Here is a 20,828-nt window from a genome sequence, read left to right on the forward strand (position 1 = left end):
CTTCAATTACAATTTGATTTGCAAATGACACAGGAAACATGGCAAAGATATTGAAGTTGAAAAGTTGAAGAGGCAAACCAAGAGAGTTGAGAGTTTCTGCTAGAAAGCAGAACAGGAAGGAGTTAGAAGTAAAGAGGAGAACGTAAGAGGAGATTGAGATGAATTGAGAGGCACACATAACAAAAATGTGAGAAAGAAAATGTTAAAAGCTTCAAGAGGTTTTTTGGTACCTCTTATGAAAGGTTTTACCCTCATTTAATGCCTGGGCCAGCAAAATTCAATAAGAGAGACCATTCAAGTATATTTAAGTCCAGTCTTTAGTGTTTCTTTCTCTCTCTTTTTTCATTTTTTAAACCCATTTTTATGCCCAGTTGGCAATAAAATGTTATAAAAAGGCGGCGGGCACATAAATAAAAAATTCGTTGGCAAAAATTGGGTTAAAAATTAACTACACCAAATTTAAATCAACTGCACAACAACAATAACAACAACAACAATAACAACAGAAAGGGAAACGAAAGGGATCTGCTCCAGATTCAACTTCTGCTCCTGCTACTGGCTGTCAGCGAGTCCTGCGGCCTTCGGGAGTCATAAAAAATCGACTCGCTGGCCAGCTCGATGGGGCTGACCGGCTGGCGGCTGCCTGCCTGCCTGCCTGCCAGCCGTAAATAAAGCCCCACAAACATTAATAACTCCCATTGGGTGTGTTAACAAGCAATGACCAAACGGGGTTGAGCCGTACCAGGACTGGTTCAGATCCATAGCCATAGCCATGGACATGGGCATTGGTATGGGCATGGATTTTGGATACGTTTTTGTTATTGTTGTTGTCGTTGTTCCCAATGTGCATAAATTGCAGTAAAAATGGTTGCTTACCGCTTACCTGCTCTGTGCTGTTCTGTGCTGTGCCGTCTATGAAAAACGATGTGCAACAAAAGCAACAACAAGGAAGCTCAGTGAAAACAAGCGAAAAAAAAATTATAATAAAAATTGCGCATACGCCTGGTGGAGCCCCACGGGCTAATGGAACTGAATGGCAAATGATGTAAGTGGAAAGGGAGGTTGTAGGGGTAAATGTAATGCATGTAAAACAATCATTTTGACAGACACTGGCCGAGGTAAGCAGTCAGGTAGGAAGGCAGACAGGCAGCCAGGCAGCCAGCCAGTCAGACAGACAGCCAGTCAGACAGACAGCTTTCCGCAGTGTTTATGTTGCCATCTCTTCTTGACGTCGCTCACTCTCGTTTCATTCACCTGGCTGCCTTTTGATTATTATGCACTTTGATACTTATCTTTAATTGAGGTAAGAATTTTGCATGACGCCAACAAAAAAAAAAAAAACAGCTGCCAAAAGCCTTAAACTTTTCATCTATTTTTCGCTCCACAAGCAGCAACCGTTAAACAATTATTAATTCCATCAGAAGCTTGCTCATAATTATTTATAAGTTTGCCCACAACTTTTATACAAATTAGCCAGAAAATGAAAGAAAACAAAAAAGTAAAACAAAAAAAAAAAAAACTTTTAAGTTTAAACTCTTGCGTAATGGAATCCGTTTTAATGATGGCAACACTTTAGTGACTTTTGCCCACAAATGTAGTCTCAAAAGTTTATTTATTTCTCTCCTCTGATTGCTAACTTATTTATATTCATCAAGTAAATTTCTTACAATAATAGTTTAAACTAAACATTAACTCTGCAGTTGCTAAGCAACAAGTCAATTCTCATTCTCAGAATGATTTGACTATTCATTCCATTTATGTGTATGTAAATTCGTTTTTATTTCGTTTCTTTCGTTAAATCATCCCTTTTTGATTGCAATCACAATGGCTCTCTTTAATCACAATTCGAGAATAATGTATTGATCGTTTTATTGCATGACCCTTTTTGTTTATTATATTTAAATATTATTTACTGTAATATTCGTGTAAAGAGTATTTTATTGTTGGTACCATTAATTTTTCCCCTCTTTATGGCCAAATTGTTTACACTCACTTGGGTTCAGCGTTTACTTTTTGCTTTTGTGGTTGATGTGCGTTTGCTTTTTAAATATTTAAGACCATTAAACATACAACCACACATACACACCGAACCATACACATTCCGAACTTACTCATGGACACCACTAAGCGTTTTATAGCCTTTGCCATTGTTGCCAGTGAGAGAGTAAGAGAGAGAATGAGAAAAGCGGACACTAAGTGTTCAGCCACATACGAATGTATGCACATACATACATACATGTATGTATATATATATTCAAATATACATATATAGTCAGTCAGTTCTGTGGCCGATTCCCAAACCCTTTGTTATATCTTCGTACCCATAATCACAATTGTCTGCCACTCTGAATGCGTGTATGTGTGCTTGTGCGTGTGTTTGTGTGTGTGTACCTAGCCCAAGTCCAGGGCCAATTGTTTTGTCGTTAAGGAGCGTCTGCTGCGGATGCCAAAGCTAATTTTGCGTAAAATGAGCCAGCAGCAAACCGAAGCCGAAGCTCAAGCTTGCACTCAAATGATTCATTATAGTCGCCCCAAAGGACACACAAAGCCAATGAGAGAAACTTGCACTGCATGGCCACATATGCAAATGAACAATGAGCACATGGTGAGAGGAAACGCAAAACCCTCTGGCCCATCGATAGCGACGCTCGGATGTGGTCTGGTACTTGCAAACAGTGGGTAGAGGGTGGAGGGTGGAGGGCGGCAAGGGGGTATGAGTTAGCACCAAGCGAATCAATCATAAATTGTCAACAGCCAACCACTCATCTCTGCCTTCGATCGTTGGGTTCGTTGGCCGTGTCGTATGCGTAATATTTTCCATTATGCCCCTGGGCACATGTGATACAGCAAAATTCTTAATTGATTTATAGCCAGAATTAATTTACATTACCTACGTACGATATATTGATGAATATTTATAGTGTTCCCACTACTCAACCAACACCACTCTCGATATGTGTGTATATCTGTGTGTGTGTTTGTTTGTTGTTTCTTCTGTCAAATTAATTACCTTGACCTTGATGGACTTGTTTTGATTTTTTTACCTTGGCTACGATAAAAAAAGTAAAATATATTTGCCTACTTTTGTGCGTTTTTTTTTTTTTAAATTGCTTCTATGAATAACTAAATGAGTTTTATTTTCTTGCTTGCTAACGAGTCCATTGATGGTTGCCACACACCAACAAGCACCCACACACACACTCACACACACACATAAAGAGACAATCAGTACATTGCTCAGTGGCTGTTATTTGCCCACATAGAGAAAGAAGAGTGTCAGAGAGAGAGTGAATGCAAATCCCTTCACCTTTCGTTTTATATTTTTTGCTTCTTTCTTGTTCCACCTGGCTGGTATTTGCAGTTTTATATAAAAGCAATACGCATATGCCTGGGCATGCCAATGCCGACGCTGCTATTTGCATTCACTTCGCTGCAGTGTTTGTTCATCCACTCGACTCTTTACCATTCCTTTTCACCGCCTACCCTATATGTGTCTGTCTCTCTCTCTCTCTCTGTCTGTCTGTCTGACTGTGTGTCCTCTCTGGCTCTTTCAGTGGCTCGCCAGCACATTTTAATCCTGTCAAAGGCGCTTGTAGTGCTTCAGGCCCAGAACTCTTAAAGTTTTATGGAATTTACTAGCAGCCAGTCACATATACAGAGTGAGAAGATGAAGAAATGCTTGGATTCTGAGCCCACTCACGAGTCTGTCTTACTATTTGGTTTTGCCTCCAGCCCGTTTGGCTAAACGACACTTGGCTGCTTGAGTAAACAAACTGTGAAGATGGGCAAAAGAAAAAAAAAGGATTGTAAATTTGATTGGCATCTCGGACCGACCAAAAACCAGCAGATAGATGGAAAATACAGAAAATTGCTCAACTTCCATTTCCACTTAAACTTCATCTATCATACAGCTTCTTCTATTCTAGTGTCGTCTCTCGCTTTCGTCTTTTTCACTAAACTTATTGAGCTAACTGAAAGGTTTGAATAATGCAATTTGCTATGCAACAAACACAAACACACACACACATCATGAAGTCTAGAAATTATATTTAATAAAAATCCAAAGTAGAATTCTATTTGAAAGTTAGTTTCTGTGTAGAAGAGAAAACTTTGTTAGCCATTTAGCATTTGTTATTTGTTGTTATCCTTGTTCCTTGTTGGCCATTATTTAGAGCTTTCGCTCTAAAAAATCAGCCACTCCTTAACACTCACAGCCCCCTTGATTCATTTGAAAACGTGGCCCAACTTTATGAGCCCCGCAATTTGGCAGCAACGGCACAGAGAACTCCCATTCACTTACTTAGTTTCTAGATGTAGCCTTTATTTTTTGTAGGCGGAAATGAAATTTGCAGTTATACAGTTTTTACAATTTTGTTTGTTTGCTTGTTGTTTTGTTTACTAGCATAAACATTATTAGACTTGAAATCCCCCAAACCCTCTGACAGTTTTTACAATAGCACTTTCAGGACGCACACACACATACATATACACCCACAAAGTGTGAGAGAGAGGGGCGTTGGTTGGCATCTATAAAAGCTTTGCTTTTTTCCCATTTTACAAAATACCATGACGAAGTCATAGAAAGTCGTCGTCGCGTCGAGTAATTAGAAAATTAGCCCCTACCAACGGTCCATAAATGAAATGCACAACAACTGCAGCAACAACAGCAGAGGCAGCCACTTCACATGGGCCCACCCAAACCCACAGGCTTGCTGAACCAGCCAGGCATATGCCAGGCTGCCACTTAAGCCGCCCCAAAACATCTTTCCAACTTTCACCCCCCACATACATACATACATACATACATACATAAATATGTGTATATGTATATAAGGGGCACAATGAGTTTGTCATTTGCAACATTTTTAGTTGCACGGCAAAAATAAAACTAAACGAAAAACTAACAAAAAAGAGTCGGTTTGCCATTTGTTATATAAACGTGCCACTTGCTGCTTGCCACCTGGCCATACACACTCATATGCTCACACACACACACACACACACACACACTCATCTAACGCCATATGTGTCACTGGCTTGTGTCATCGTTTTAATTAAACTACCTAAAACATGTTAAGGTGCAGTTTGTTGGCATTTTCATTTTTCTTCCTGCATGTATGTGTGTGAGTAGTTTCTTTATAGTTGTTTTTTTTTTTTTTTTGCGAGGGTTGAGTAGAAAAGGAAGCCAGTATTATAACGATGATGATGTCCTTGGGTTCTTTGGGGTTTTCCCTTCTTATGGCCACACATTAATAGGCAATTTATAAAACAAGTTCTTCAAGCACAATAGAGAAGGACAAGGATATGCCTGTGTTTATATATTTTTCATTTAGGTGCGTAATTCTAATCCCATTCTCTTTCCTTTTTTTTGTGCTATTTGCAGGCCTAACATTGTGCTACCAGCGGCAATCTGTGAATAACAACAATCACAATAATGCGGAGGCAAAGCCCACACACTTGCCACCATCGTCGCATTATCCGCATGGCCACAAATGGAATGAGCCATATTTTGATCTAACAATGCCAAGGAATATAACATCGCTTGTAGGCAAATCCGCATATTTGGGCTGTCGCGTCAAGCATCTGGGCAACAAGACGGTGAGTATGAGACCAGTTGGCCTGGTAGAAGGAGAAGCACAAGCGCACAAGAAGAAGTTAAATCTAGGCAAATAAACGAGCAAATCTAGAATCCAATCTAGGTGTCTAGCCTTATCTACTTCTCTCTCTTTCTCTCTCTACCTCTGGATCTCTCTTTCATAGAGTCTGTGATAGCTCTGGCTTTTCATTTTGGCTGCCTGTCATTATTTTTATCATTTCCATTTCCTGGGGGCGTATGTTTTAATAATGTTTATTTTTATTTGCATTTAATAAACACACACACAAACAAGTGTGGGCATCAGTGCTGCCAACATTTTGATCAGAAAACAGCTGTTTCTAAGTAAAAGAAAATTTGAAACTAAAATTAATGAATTGCAGAAAAAAGAACAAAACCCAGAGGGCCGAGATTAACTGTTATAAAAGAAGAAAATGGTTTCGTATAAAAAGTCCTATGTTCGCGAAAGAAAAGCCTTAAAGCTTAGACTGTATTACAGCCTATAGAGCATGCCATTTTATCGATTCTTTGCATGACAGCTATATAATTTAGCTATTCAATTTTGATCAAATTTGGCAGAGTCATTAATGAAATATAAAACACACAAGTTTTATGAAAATCGCGTCGAAAGTGACAAAGTTATTGAGAAAAGTCACTGTTCGTGACTTTACTGTTTGTATAGTAGCTACATATATGTTATAAGTGATCCGATCCGGCAAAGTCCGAGATATACAACCGGTGCAGTATTTCTCTATGTAGCTCTAATGGTCTAGGAGGAGTTCGCGTTGATCAAGAAAGTATGTATATACTTTATATAGTCACAGTTGCTTCCTTCCATGCATTGCATACTTAAGACCAAAGGTAAAACAAGTCCGCAATTTTAAATACGCACAAAACTTTAATTACTTGAAAACTTTAATAATTTTGAGTTTCTTGAAAGAATATTTTTAAAAATTCCTTTATTTTGCCATCAAATCTTTCCCGCTGCCAAATAAAAAGCTAAAATAAAGAAAAACTCCAAATTGGCAGTCTTGATGGGCATATGTTGGAGCCCCCGCCCCTCGAGTTACACAAACATACACACAATATTTATATATACATATGTACGTATATATATAGTTATATATATTTAGTTAGATTATTAAGATAGACATTGGGAACGATGTGGCACACATGGCTGCTTATTAAATTTGCTGGCAGTTTATTATGTAATACGTGATGCAGAAACAATAACTAAAACCAAAAGGTCACAAGTGCTAAAACACAGCAAGGCAAAATGGCCAAAAGAATGAGTGGGAGAGAGAGAAGGAAGGAGTAGGCCAACACATGTTGCCCATGTTTCGAATTCTGTTGCCGCTGCTGCTGCTGCTGTTCCTACTGGCCGACATCTCTTAGTCTTACTCTTTTCGAGTTATTACCATAGTTTTTATTACGTCACTTGAGTTTCATTTTGGCTGTATCCCATTCTGTTAGCATTTCCAATTAACATCTCGTCTTACCCCAAGCTCCAAACAAATGTCTATCTCTTTCACACTCACTCACTCAGCCACGTGAAGTTGCTTTTTTCCGCAAATTATGCCCAAAAGCGAGTCCTTAACAAAAGCAAGAGTATTGCATTTCAGCAATCAAATTAAATTGGTTGCCATAACGAAGAGTCCTTTGCACTGCAATATGCCGCAGTGGATGGAAAATACAGCCCGAAAGAACGATGTGCCGACCGACTGTCAGCCGCCATTAAACGCAAATTCATTGTCATTTGTTGCTGCTCCTCATCGTCGCCTGTTCGAGAGTCCTTATCTCGTGTTTTTTTCTGTAGTGTTTTCAAAAGTTCGTACAGATCTCGCATTACATATCAGAACTAGCCAAGGATGCAGACACAATGCGGAAATATTTAGCACGCATTTGCCCATTTTCGGTGAGAAACTTTGCAGGTGCTGCCTAGACAGACAGCCAGTCAGTCAGCCAACCATCTAGCCCGTTGTGGAAATGGAAGTTGATTACGTTAAGCGATTTAGTATTGAGAGTGTGAAGGTTTCCCCCCCCACCTTTCTGTATAGGGGTTATGGTTATAAAAAAGGGAGTTTGGGGGTCATAGATTTCCACATAACCAAATCTGCTTCCGCAATCAGTAAACTACACACACTCGCATAGAGAGAGAGAGAGAGAGAGAGGAGACGGAAATGGTGTTCTCTAGTTAACTGGCGGCTCAGTTTTTGGCCAACGGTAAATTTATGTTGCCAGTGCGGCAAAAATTCGAGTTGCAAAAAAGTTTGATTCCCCTCATTTTTTTTTTTTGTCGATTTTTCTGTGTTTTGCTTTTTGGGTTTTCTTTTTTTCCTTTTTTTTTTTTGCTGCTGTTATTGCAGAATTAGACAGACGGCAAACTGAAACTGCACACAGATGGATGCCTGGCACAGTTGGTTGCCTCTGACGCCGAGTCTCCATGTCTGTCTGGCTGTATGTATGTATGTCGGTTTGTCTGTCTATGGGTCTGGCTGTGTGTGTGTATATTGGTTAGACAGTTAGCCGCATAAACAAGACGCCCGAAAAAAAGAAGGAAAAAACTTGCCAAAAGGCGACAGACGTTTGCGGGGCATGGGTCGAGTTAGCTAAAACTGTATAAAATGTAGTGGGCAATGTCGAGTGAATGTCGAGCTGTGGCAGGTCAGTGGTAGGAGGCCCAGAGACGGAGACGGCCACAAAGACGCAGCCCCGTTTGAAGAGCCAAACGAGAAAGGAAGTATCATTTTCCGGGTCCGTCATGCGTTGCGCACACTAATTTCGAGTTATTTAAAATTTAGATTGTGAGTTGCATAAATTTTTATACTACGGGGACCCAAAATAAAGAAGAAAAACTGGACTCAAGCGTTTTGACAAGAGATTCTTTCTCTCTCTCTTTCTCTCTGTGTCTCGTTATTATTATTATTATTTTTTTTTTGTATATTACTCTTTTATTATCATTCATTAGTTAAGTTCTGTTTAATAAAGCAATCAAAATGCAAATATGCGGTTTCAACTTTGACTGAAGCTTTAATTAATGAATATCTACATCTATTTATTTTAGGTGGCCTGGATACGACACCGGGATCTCCATATATTGACTGTCGGCACTTATACATATACAACGGACCAACGTTTTCAGACCTCATATCATCGTGATATCGATGAGTGGACATTGCAAATCAAATGGGCCCAACAACGTGATGCCGGAGTCTATGAATGTCAAATATCGACACAGCCCGTGCGCAGTTATTCGGTTAACTTGAATATTGTGGGTGAGTATGCCACACAGACAGACAGTCAGTCAGAGCGAGAGAGATAGAGAGAGAGAGAGAGCAGCAGCCCGGGGAATTGTGCCAGTGTGTGTGTGTGTGGTATATATTGTAGTACAAGTACGGATGTATAAGTAATATGTCCTTGACGAGCCATCCCTCATCCATCCATCTATCCATCCATCTATCCAACCATCCATCCATCCATCCATCAGTATGGTGTGTGTGCTGTGTGTGTGTATGCTGAGCTGTGGGGACCTTCGTTGCATATTTCAGTTGCCACAGCGTAATATTTCGCCTACGGAGTGAGGGTTCTTTATTATTTTTTATTTTTTTTCTTCCCCCTCTCTCTATCACTCTCTCTCTCTCTCTCTCTCTTTCTCTCTCTTTTGCATTATTTGCATATTCATGCAATTTGCAAAAGTGTAAATTATGCAGACTTCACAATCTTGCAACAATAATATCAGCAACAACAACAACAAAAACAACAACAACGGGCAGCATAGGGAACAAAGGCAACAGCTGACAGGATAAAATAACAGGATATAGACCGCGAGCATTGTTTTTTTTTCTCCACTGTTGTAGAATGTGGTAAACGAAGTGGGAGAGCCGAGTTGGCGCTTAGCCTTCTGGCCGCAACAAATAACAGAAATCGACATATATATATTTATCAAAATTGATATATGTAGACAAACCGCATTTTCTATAGGTGATAGCGAATTCAACCGACAACAATAAACTATTTGCAATCAATTTCATTTTTAATGCCACCAAAACAAACTTCTACACAATTCGCAATGGCAATGAATCAAATCCAATATTTTTGTTCGAATCTAAAATTTTCCAATGAAGAGCTTTTAAATGTGTGTGTGTAGTTGTATGGGTGCTGTAACAAGAGGCTTATATTTAGTTTTCCCATATAAATATAATTGAAAACAAAACATAGTCTGCAATGCTTTTGCATTAATGTTTTGCGATTATGTAGGATCCCGAATGACTTAAAATCTTTGATATAGACAAACAGTTTTGAATTGGAGGGTGCTTCGCCCCCTAGAATATGCAATATGCTGTTTGAGAATTCGCCATTTGAAGCATATAGATATCTTGGAATGACTTGTGGCTAAAAAATAATCCTCTGAGCAAATATATTTCAAACATTTTCCAAATTAACAAGGGACTGGGAAAGTTGAAAAGGAATAAGGAGTTTTTCAACCTATTGCATACATTAAGAGGCAAGGCCCTAGATCTATCTATGCTTCAACTTGTTCTAATTAATTATTTGAATTATTTGAAATAAACACCAACACCAAGACATCATTGAAAATGTGTACTCGGTCTGCTACACAAGACGGAGACATATTAATTGCTAGATGGTTTTCCATTTCCAGTGAATTAAATAATTGGATATGCCTGGTTCCATTCCCATGGGAGACTCTCTGCCACTTTAAGCCAAGTCAGGCCTGGCTAGGCCACAGACATGCATACAAACATGACCATAAAGCTTTTGGTGTGTGTTTGTTTTGACAATTATTTTTAATATACGAAAGGTTACTTTTAATTATTATTGGTTTGTAATTTAGTAATTAGTTCGCTTTATTTTTAGAAACGCACATCGAATTCGTTCCATTTACAATTCTAATTTTCCTTTACTTTGCTCAACTTTTTTGTTTCTTATTTGTGTTTTTTTTTTTTTTCTATTTCTATTTTTGTTTTCATTCGACAACAACTACAACAACAACAACAACGCCTACAATCAACCCATTCCAACATTAAAGATCTTATCGATGCGGAGACAAGCAGCACAATGCAGCAATATTATAATGACGATGCCTTCTATATAGCCGCCGATCGGGTCTACCAGTCCAGCGATGATGAATTTGCGGGCATGTTTGGTCCGATACAAACGGTTGCCGGTTTGTCCAAAACACAAAATATGTACCTATGAATAACTGCCGCAATAACTAACTAACTATTGCATACCTTTACACTAGAAAATTTTAACCACAACTTGCATTAGTTACTGTCAAAAGCTTTAACTTCTGACATGCACTCTCTACGTTAAATGGGGGAAAAAAAGAAATAAAGATGGAGATGCTTGAGCCAACTGCCGACTGTCAGGTTGGCGGCAGGAAAATTGGAGACAGAGACGAACGGACGGACGGATGGACGGACATGGAGATCCAAGTGATGCCATGCATGCATATTATTTTTTAATATTTTATAACATTTCTCGTGCCAGTTTTTGCACTTGCCACACAGGCAGCGGTCGCTACCAGATGTGGATGAGGGAGTGAGCGAGGAAGGGAGCGAGGTAGCTAGGTAGTTACGTAGGGAGTCAAGTGCTTGCGCCTTGGGCTCCCACTTTTCTGGCTTATGACGAACAAATTGCTTTCAAACAAGCTTTTACCGACTAACTTTGCCAGCTTCTTTCTGGTTACTACATACACACTGCATGCACCTAAATGTCCTTCTGCCCTCGCCCACTCTCAGTCTACCAGCTGCTTGGCCATTTTATTCTTCATCTCTGCCGTCTCTTATTCAACTAAGGGCGAAATTTAACACCAAACAAATGTTTTAGTTGCTCAAGTGGCTGCTGCGGCATTTAATTACACATGTTATTTATATAAATATGGTTTGTTTTTCTTTTTTTTTTTTTTTGCACTAGTTATTTGACGGTTTCGTCTTACATAAATTGTCATAGCTTTCGCTTTTTCCATTAGAACAATGGGTTACGTTGAATGAGCCACGCCTATATAGCTCTTGACCCCATTCGGGACCAGAACTATAATAGCAAATTAAAACAAAGCGACTACTACGCAAGTCATAATCCTGGCCAGCTGCACAACCAAGATAAGTGGCATAATCATTGATTATATTACGTATTTCGGCTGGAGCGGCATCGGGATCATTTGTCTGAATATCAAAGACCTGATGCAACCATCGCTCCGTCAACTGTGTCATCAGCTGGACATTGGAAATCTCCTTGAATTGACGTGGCTGCCAGTCCACGGCATAGTTCAAGACCGGATGGTCAAAGTCCGTGGTGGCCACGCAGAGATTGGTTAAATCTTTCAAACATCGTTTCACATGGTATTCGGCCAATAGAGCCAAATATGAATCCCATACAAGTTCCGGCATGTGTTGAGCTGGCGCTAGACCCTGAATTGCACCACTGGCCACATCCTGACGGTATCTATTCTGAATTCGTATTAGATACTCATGAAAATATTGCATATTCACCATGCGGCGATGCAATTGGCAGCTCTCATGAAATGTCTGAAGGGCAATAACAACAACAGTTATGTATAAGAGACAAAGGTAAGGGGGCGGCGGATATAAGCATGATCTCTCACCAAACTGTTATGGCAACCGAGATGACGCACACCGTGGCACGATTCAATGCGACAGAAATCAATGGCCAAGCACCAGCTGCCGGCCATGATGATGAGAACAATATAAACAGTGATTTTGTGCACTAAATGCATTTTCACAGAGGACTGAAAGCTGTTTGCCAGACTCAGGTGCTATTTATAGGGCCAAATCAAACTACTAACTGGGAACAGCTGTAATTGAGTGTCGTGGTATAAGCGAAATCAGTGTAGTTCGGCGTATTGGGCAACATTCCCCCAATTGATTTGAAAATTCTCGAATTTCAGCTGTTCACTCAAAACAATGGCGAGCTTAACAGTAATTTAAAACCTTTTTGACTTAATTCCCCCATTCCCCTTTCTCTCTTCTCTTCTCTAGTGCCCACGGCCACAATTCTAGGCGGACCTGATCTCTATGTGGACAAAGGCAGTACCATAAATCTTACATGCATCATCAAATTTAGCCCAGAGCCACCTACCCATATCTTTTGGTATCATCAGGATAAGGTAAATGTATACGAATCACAGTTCACAGTTTCCAATCAATTTTCATACAGAGAGTGAGTTGGAGAGGAGGAGGGGGTTAGCGAATGAAATTTCAAGTACACAAAATGAAAAGAAAACCCAATTTAATGTTTTCCTCTTTGGAAGCCAAATTATCTTGCAATAATTGAGTTTTTTCGGTATTTCTCTCCTCCTCCGCTGCTCTCTCAGCAGTTAAAAGCACAAAAAAAAATACACATATATATATATATATGAGGATTGGGGGATGGGACCAATGCAGGATAATCGCAGAGTCTGAGCCATCGTCACCGCCCAGGCAATTGCCGCTGGATAAACGTTTTTAACTTTTATGAGCTCTGGGCTGCTGCTGGCAGCGTGTCTCATGTTCTCGAGTTTCGTTTTGGCTACCATGTATCCATAGTGTCCAATGGTATATCAAAGTCGCCATAAAGTATACGTATGTGCATATAGAGAAACTATGCCTAAAACATTGTCCAGTGGCGACGCTGTGGTGCTCATAAGTGAGCGAGATAGCGAGAATGAACAAATAAACAGAAATTTAAATACATGTATTTGGTCTTATAAATTTAGTTGCTGCATGGTATAGCAATGTCGGCGACACGACTTACTTACTTCATTTTTTTCTCTTGTCTCCCATTGGTTTGGTCTTTTTTTTTTTTTGGTTGTTTACGCGGCGTATACGCAACGTATTTAATTTTGGCTTTTATGATTATGAGAAAACATGCTTTTGCATTTAGTTCCCCGACTCCGATGCGCCCACTTCCAGAAAACCGGCCCAACATTTTTGTGTGCTCTTTTATGAAGAACTTTTCACGAAAAATAAACCAACAACAACAACAACAAAAACAACAACAATTATAAGCTTAAGACGAAGAAGAAGAAGCGAATATTTTAATATGCCACTTTAACATTTATGCCCGTCCATTCTCTGATTCTCAGGTACTCAGCGAAGAGACTTCGGGTGGACGTTTGAAATTTAAGACCATTAAATCGGAGGAAACCAAATCCATTTTACTTATTTACGATGCGGATTTATTGCATTCAGGCAAATATTCATGCTATCCATCGAACACAGAGATAGCCAGCATACGCGTTCATGTACTACAGGGTGAGTTCTGTTTCCTGTTTGTGTTTTCAGTTGGTAAAGTATTCTCCTTTTTTTTTTTTTTACTTTTTGATGAGAAGAGAGGGATGAAAAGGTGACTTAAGGTAGCTCTGACTGACTGACTGACTGACCGACTGACGGACTGACTGACTGGTTTTGGTCTTGGTTTTCGTTTGCTTTTCCGACATTTTTGTGGCCGTGTCAAGTGGCTTTAAGTGACCATGATGATGATGATGACGATGATGAAGATGATAACGTTGATCTTGATGTTGAATGCCATTTAATTGGCTGCATTTTTGCTTATCTGTGTGTGTTTCAATGGCATCAAATTTATCTTACATCTGGCAGCAAACTGAAATATTTTTCGGTTTTTGTCCCCTCTTTTGAATTTCTGTTCTTATTTGCTACTGTTTCTGAACCGGAGGCAAATACAATTTGTAACTCATTTATGCTGCATTTCTCCCATAGGCGAACGACCGGAGGCTATGCAAACGAACGCTGCTCCCGCTGCTGTCGCCTTGGCCTGTTGGTCCTGTCACATGGGCCAGGCTACGCAGGCAGTCAAAGTAATTAGCACAATGGTTGCGGCATTTGTATTGTTGGAGGCCTGCTCAACACTGCTGCTCCAGGGTGGCCAAACAGGGCCAGAAACTGCTAGAGGTGGAGGAGACGGCGGCGGTAGAGATGGAGGTGGTGGCCAAATAACAGGTCATAGTAGAAGCCAGACTACTAAAGGGGCTTTTACTGCTGACCAGGACGAGCAAGCGCAAGAGGAGATAACATTGTTGCCCGGCTGCCATGTCAATACAAGTGGGAAGAATACACGGTGATAAATTAAAGTTGCACAGTTGGAAGCGCGACAAAAACGCCACCGCCAATGCGCAGCAGCCAAAGCATCTAAGTGAGTGGAAAATGAAGGCAAACTGCAACAGCAACGCCAGGAACAGCAACAGCAGCAACAGCAACAACGGCAAAAAGAGGGAGAGCGTTTTTGGCATGTAATACCTTGAAAAACTAGCTAATTATGCTAATGATAAGTTGTTGCTATCTACCATTGCTGCAACTTTTCCTGGTCCCTAGTCCCTGTTCCTGCTCCTGGTGCTGCTGTTGCTGCTTTTGCTGTCATTTTTGTATACTCTCTAAGTTGTAGGTAAGTGCGTGTGTAATTAAGTGGGTTGGGATTAGTTAGTTGAGCAGCATTTCTAGTTGTTTTTTTTTTTTTTTTTTTTTGTGTGGGGGGCAATCAAAATGAGAAAAAGAAACCAAAAAAACATGGGGAAATTCCCTGATCGAGAGAAAGAAAAAAGTATAATCTATAGATACTTATGTATATAATACAAAAAACTACCATAAATTATCTGCCAGCACAAAACGACATTCTAGTTAATCTCTAATCTGGCATATTGAAGTAAATGTGTTGAGAAATTCTCCAAAATAAAAGCACTAGACTTAAGATCATTTATAGAAAGATACAAAACGGTAATGGAGGGGAGGAGTTTACCAAAGGTAACTACCTCTATCTAATCATCAACGTGAGAGCGATAAAAACCCATCCATCTTCCATAGCAATGAGTGCGTAATCTGATTTTAAATCAAAAATATAATTAACTTATTAATGCTTTAATGGGCAAACAAAATAGACATATAGCAAAAGAATATGATGTTTTATTTATGATCCAAGTTAGGCTTATGTGGAAACTCTAAGCTGATATCCAACAGAATTTAGTACATTAAAGTTTTTGAAATTTTTCTACTACTTTTGTTAGTTGCTCTAGTTTCTCTTTAATTTCAATGTTTTGCTTTCCCTTGCTTGTGTTAAACTTCTCGGGAAAAAAGACTAGATTTCCTTCATCTTAATTTAGATTTTTATACAGGAACATTACTATAGTGAGGTTTTTTTTTGCAATGGAAGATTTATCGATAACAAATCAAAGTATATGTATATTAATAACTGTTTCAACAGAGAATACTCAAAATCATTGAAAAATATACGTCATTATCAGAAAAATCATACCTAAGACTTTTGCCTATTACTGCAATGCAGGTCGAAGTCTATCGGAGTAGCACTTCCTTGCTATGGCAAGAGGAATGGGGATCATCCAAGTTAGATATTATATGGTTTGTATATCCTTACAAAAACTTCTAATACGAAAAGAGCTGGTTGAATAGCAAACTAGTTTTGTTTCCTACGAAAATTCTGCAAATGTATCACAATTTCTAGTCGAATATTGATTGATTTTCTGTTATGAATGTCAAATCAATCGAAATAATTGTATAATTGTTGCAAGGGTATATAGAGAAAATTGCGGCTTGGTCGTAGTTTATGTAAATAATTTAAATTGTTCTGCTAGTGCTTAAGCGAATTGTAAATAAAGCAAAATGTCTAATCTAATCTAATGAGTGGTAATTTTGAATTTATAAGTAGATCAATATGTAGATACATGCCACAATCTGCATACAATACCATAGAGACCCGATCGATAGAGAATAACTTGAATAATATTTTCTATTTATACATATACATATATTCAACTTTCGTAAAATGTTCCTATGCATAAATAGGCATACAAAAGGAGAAAACAGAACCCTTCCCTGTCAATTTTTTGTTTGCTTCGTTTTGCTTTTTAAGCAACTCCTTCTGGAAAATACTCGAGTCATGTCATGCTCGGAAGTTTCAGTTCCAATTTCAGTGTTTTCACCAAAAAGAGTTCATTGATCCCACGATGGCTTCAATAATGACATTTTGCCTGAAACTTGTACATTTCGAGCATGTCCGGTTGCATTTATCCAGACCCAGACGATTCTCGGTTGAGTCCAAGCGAAGGCAAACTAAAGCAAAACTAAACCTAAACTGAAAGTCACTTTTGCGCTGTCAAGAAAAAGTACATATTTGCATTTGCCATTTACCATTTACCATTTGCCAAGAAAGAAAGAAGGCAACTTCGCATATGGAAACGAAAGGCCAGGCAAGCACACTCAGTGGGAGTGTGGGGTCGATTTCCCCTTACTGCTCACTTTGTTTCTCACATTCTGCCTGACAAAATGTATGGCCAATTGTCCATTTTAATGGCTGGTTGGTTGAACTATTAAAAGTTATGGCATTTAACTGATCAAAATTGTAAATAAACTTGCATATAGAAGGTATGAATAAATTAAAAGTGTATTTAACTATTTATGCGGTACACATACACACACACACACACACACACACACACACACACACGCGATACACATACAAAATATTTTGTATTTATGCATATTAATAATGAAAATTAAAACTGTACGCAAGCAAAATTTGTCGCGACATTTAAATGAATGTTTAATGGCTAAATAAACCATAAATACATGCGAAAAGACAACAGCAACAACCACAACAACAAAACATAAGGACATACACATATACACCAATATGCGTATGTCTGTATAGATACATATACGAATACATATAATATATTTAATAAGTGCATGTTTTTTTTTTTTTTAACTGCCATAAATAGAGCAAAAATTATACGAAATATAATACGAAAATAAAAGGTAAACGCAAAATAAATGCAGTTAAGCAGAAAATTATGTGTTTGAATTGTTGTATGTATAAACTATCCATATAAAAATAACAATAATAAAACCTAATAATATTGTTATTAACTAAGTGTATGCATTTTCCAAACAAAATGTATCTGTGAGTAACTTTTTTTCCTGTTTTTGGTCCACAATTTTTTGTGTGTGTTTTTTTTTTGCGTAAAAAAACAAAACGGATGTAAAATCACAGTAAAAGCATTATATATAATATATGGGGAAAACTGTTTAAATGTTTAAGTGAGTAGTAAACGCGCTAGCCGAGCAGCGTTAATAAGTTAATATTAGTCATAACTATATATATATACAATATATATGTATATGGAGAATGTCAAACAAAAAAAAAAAATGATTTAAATAAAGTTTTTAGTTATACAATAAATAAAATGAAAAACCGAGATAAGTGAACAGTGATAAATACATGAACACACACACACACACACACAACAGCAACAAAGTTGTCGAATTCGAAGGGGGATAGAAATGGGAATGGGTAGGGAGAGGCAAAGGGGAATGGAGACCCCTCGCTGAGTGAGCGCTGAAAAGATTTATGCAAATATTTTCCATTGGTATTCATGCATTTACCCTGAGCATTTTAATGGGCTCACACGCACACATACTCACACACCCGCACACACAGACACACACACACTAAGATACCGACAAATGCTGGAGAGGACCAGACCAACTGGGGATTGCAAGTTTTTCGGTTCCTGCGTAGCCGGGGATTTTCATTTTTCAGCCTAATAAAGCGGCAATGCAAAAGGCAAAGAAAACTGTAAGCTGGGCTTGGCCCTCTCACAAAGGAAAAAAGCACAGAAAAAAAAAAAAAATAAAGAGAAGGCAGAATGAAAAATAAAGAAGAAATAAAGTGGCTGCCTTTGCTGCTTCTGCTGCTGCTGTTCTAGGCCATGTGGCTCTGGCATCCTGTCTCCATTTGCCGGTGGTAAGACATCAAAAACCGTTAACATAAAAGTTTATTATATGACAAGTAAGTATATATATTCTTGTGCTGCATTGTACACACACACAAACAGCGTCTTTGTGTGTGCGTGTGTGTGCAAATAATGGTAATATCATGCCAAAAAAGTTTAATAGCGCACAACGCGTCGCCATTGCTCGGCCCGTCAAGGCGAATCGACTGGAAAACGTAAGGAGCGTTACAACACGACAAAGTCGCATAAGACATATGAAGCGTAAAGTTTCTTGTCCCAGCTAAACGGGAATTGTACACGGAGCATGAAGACAACAAGATTCCAATGCAAATGTCGGATACTCTATCCAGGGATAGATGCTAGCATTTTATCTAATCGATTCAAATTGTGTCGATTACCAATCACAAAACTGAAAATGTAAGCGTCTGGATGTCAAGTGAAAAGTGCCATGATATCGCTGGGAGTCTCCCTTTGTAGTAGATGCAATAGAGGCTATCACGTAAGTTAGTTTCCATCTACTTCTAAAATGCACATCGAAGTTCAAGTCACATATTTTTGAAACAGGAATTAGCTTTTCAATCAAATGTTATATGTTTCGAGGGATCTTGCCTAACGACTGTCGTTCACATTCCAATTACATACTTTTCATATTAGGCAGTTTAATTGGCATCAAACTTGAGAAACAGATTAGACTTTAATTAATTTACACATAAATATCTTACATTTTTTAGTTCTATAATACCTTGCAAAAAGTGACTCAATGATTTTGCAATAATTGATGGACTCTCATCAAAGCGTTTTTGTCAAAATCTAATGAAAATTGGCACAACTTCTACACACCATGTGAGCCTCTGTATGTGTGTGTGTGTGTGTCTTTGTATAGATGTATATCTAGGTAACATGTGCCACAGTTTTCGTTTTAGCAATTGGCTTGAGTTGGCAGACGTTACTTTTAATTGCGCATAGCTCAGGTCACATCTGCCAGAGAGACTTGGCATTTTCGAATTTATCAATGTATGTATGTATGTGGGAATGTTGCCCCCAGATGAAAGCTGGAATGCCAGGATCAGTAACAGACATACATACATATGTATATGTATATATATACATGTAGGACCAGTTGGATGTCTGACTCGTTGGCTGGCTGGCTGGCTGGCTGGATGTCTGTCTTGGCAATCGACAAAAGGCAAAATAAATTATCATCATTGTGACATTTTCATTTGTCAAAGTAATTTTCTTTGTGTCGCATTTTTTCCGCGCCTAAAAGCACCCACTACACCGCATAATACACACAGCACAGCGCACACTTTGAGCACCTTTTTGTTCTTTTTTTCAAAAACCATAGAGAGAGAGAAAAAAAATGGCAATTTGGCTTGGAATTTGCGCAAACATTTGGGCAGTCGGGTAGACAGAAGAGTGACACGTCTACTTCTGGGGCTGGCCCTGGTGTTGGTGCTGGTTTTTATGCCTGGTAATGTCCTGGGCATATTCAGGACATTGCTCTTATTATTGCCGCATGTATTTTTAATGCACAACAACAACAACAATAATAATAACGAGAAAACGAAAAGAAAGATGTAACGAAAGAGGCAACAGAATGTTGAAAAATAAACAAAATATGATTTGATTTCATCTCATCGGTCTTTTTTTCGACATTCATTCAGTTATTTGCACTTGTCTTGCTCACGAGCTGCAATTTATTGGCGTTGTCTGCCAAGGCCGAGCAAATGTCTCTCATGATGCCCGTTTTTAAGCTGCGCGCATATTGAACATAAATCAGCCAGCGACTTATATGCAAAACAGGCAAACACATACCCAGTCAGTCAGTGAGTCAGTCGCTCGGTCCGACTGTCTGTCAGCCAATATGCATGTTGAATGTATGTAGTCAGTCCGTCAGGTTTGTCCTCGTTTGTGTTTGTGTGTTTTGTGTGCTTGCGTCGCCGAAAATCCACTTCATAATTTATTGACATGGCACTGCAAGGACCAAGGACTTTCGAATGTAGTCCTTCGACTGCCAGATGGAATATTGTACATTATTTTCCCAGAGTCTGTGCTCTTTACTTATGTCATTCTCTTTATATGCTGTGTGTGTGTGTGTGTAGCAAAGCAGATGCCAATGATTCGAAGACTTCAATTGAAGCAGTTGATAAAAAGGAAAAAATAAACTGAATGTTCATTTTCGTTGCTAAAACCTTTGCCTAGTAACATTTCATTCAACTAAGCTCTCTTTGAAATACATTTACGTACAAACAAAAAAAAAAAAAAAAAAAAACATAACACAAATTAAAAATAGTTCGAGATTATTAATTTTAAATGTTTTAAATGTCGTTTCAAATTTGTAGCCCCTTTTTCCAGTACACCAACTTTAGCACACTCACTACTTTGCTTACTCACGGCTATCAAGGATATACTGAGAAATAATATAAATCAATACCGATATCGATAATTTGTAAT

The 20,828-nt window shown here is 38.7% G+C and overlaps 2 protein-coding genes across 3 annotated transcripts in view; one reads left to right on the forward strand and one right to left on the reverse strand.

The window, feature by feature from the left end:
- Nucleotides 1-15,544, forward strand: part of dpr10 (defective proboscis extension response 10) — a 58,181-nt gene extending 42,637 nt beyond the window's left edge. For both annotated transcript variants that reach the window (XM_068292905.1, XM_068292897.1), the window contains exons 3-7: nt 5,384-5,598; nt 8,658-8,868; nt 12,613-12,740; nt 13,698-13,866; nt 14,332-15,544. In XM_068292905.1, the coding sequence (XP_068149006.1) occupies nt 5,384-5,598; nt 8,658-8,868; nt 12,613-12,740; nt 13,698-13,866; nt 14,332-14,693 (1,085 nt within the window). In that variant the 3' untranslated portion in view covers nt 14,694-15,544. The remainder of the gene's footprint in view (nt 1-5,383; nt 5,599-8,657; nt 8,869-12,612; nt 12,741-13,697; nt 13,867-14,331) is intronic.
- On the reverse strand, nt 11,460-12,353 carry LOC137579943 (tabinhibitin 3). The gene is made up of 2 exons (XM_068293847.1): nt 12,219-12,353; nt 11,460-12,141 (listed from the first exon to the last, which is right to left on the reverse strand). The coding sequence occupies exons 1-2, from the start codon at nt 12,348-12,350 to the stop codon at nt 11,527-11,529; spliced, it is 747 nt and encodes a 248-aa protein (XP_068149948.1). The 5' UTR covers nt 12,351-12,353; the 3' UTR covers nt 11,460-11,526.
- Nucleotides 15,545-20,828: the final 5,284 nt, after the last annotated feature.

The sequence above is a fragment of the Drosophila tropicalis genome, unplaced genomic scaffold (genome assembly GCF_018151085.1).
Source record: "Drosophila tropicalis isolate 14030-0801.00 unplaced genomic scaffold, ASM1815108v1 contig_1190, whole genome shotgun sequence".
Lineage (NCBI taxonomy): Eukaryota > Metazoa > Arthropoda > Insecta > Diptera > Drosophilidae > Drosophila > Drosophila tropicalis.

What these genes read in the sequence shown, in the direction of transcription:
- LOC137579943 (XM_068293847.1), bottom strand. Translation starts at nt 12,350, where the DNA reads ATGCATTTAGTGCACAAAATCACTGTTTATATTGTTCTCATCATCATG. An exon ending in TCGGTTGCCATAACAGTTTG is followed by an intron (nt 12,142 to 12,218) that starts GTGAGAGATCAT and finishes ATTGCCCTTCAG; the next exon opens with ACATTTCATGAGAGCTGCCA.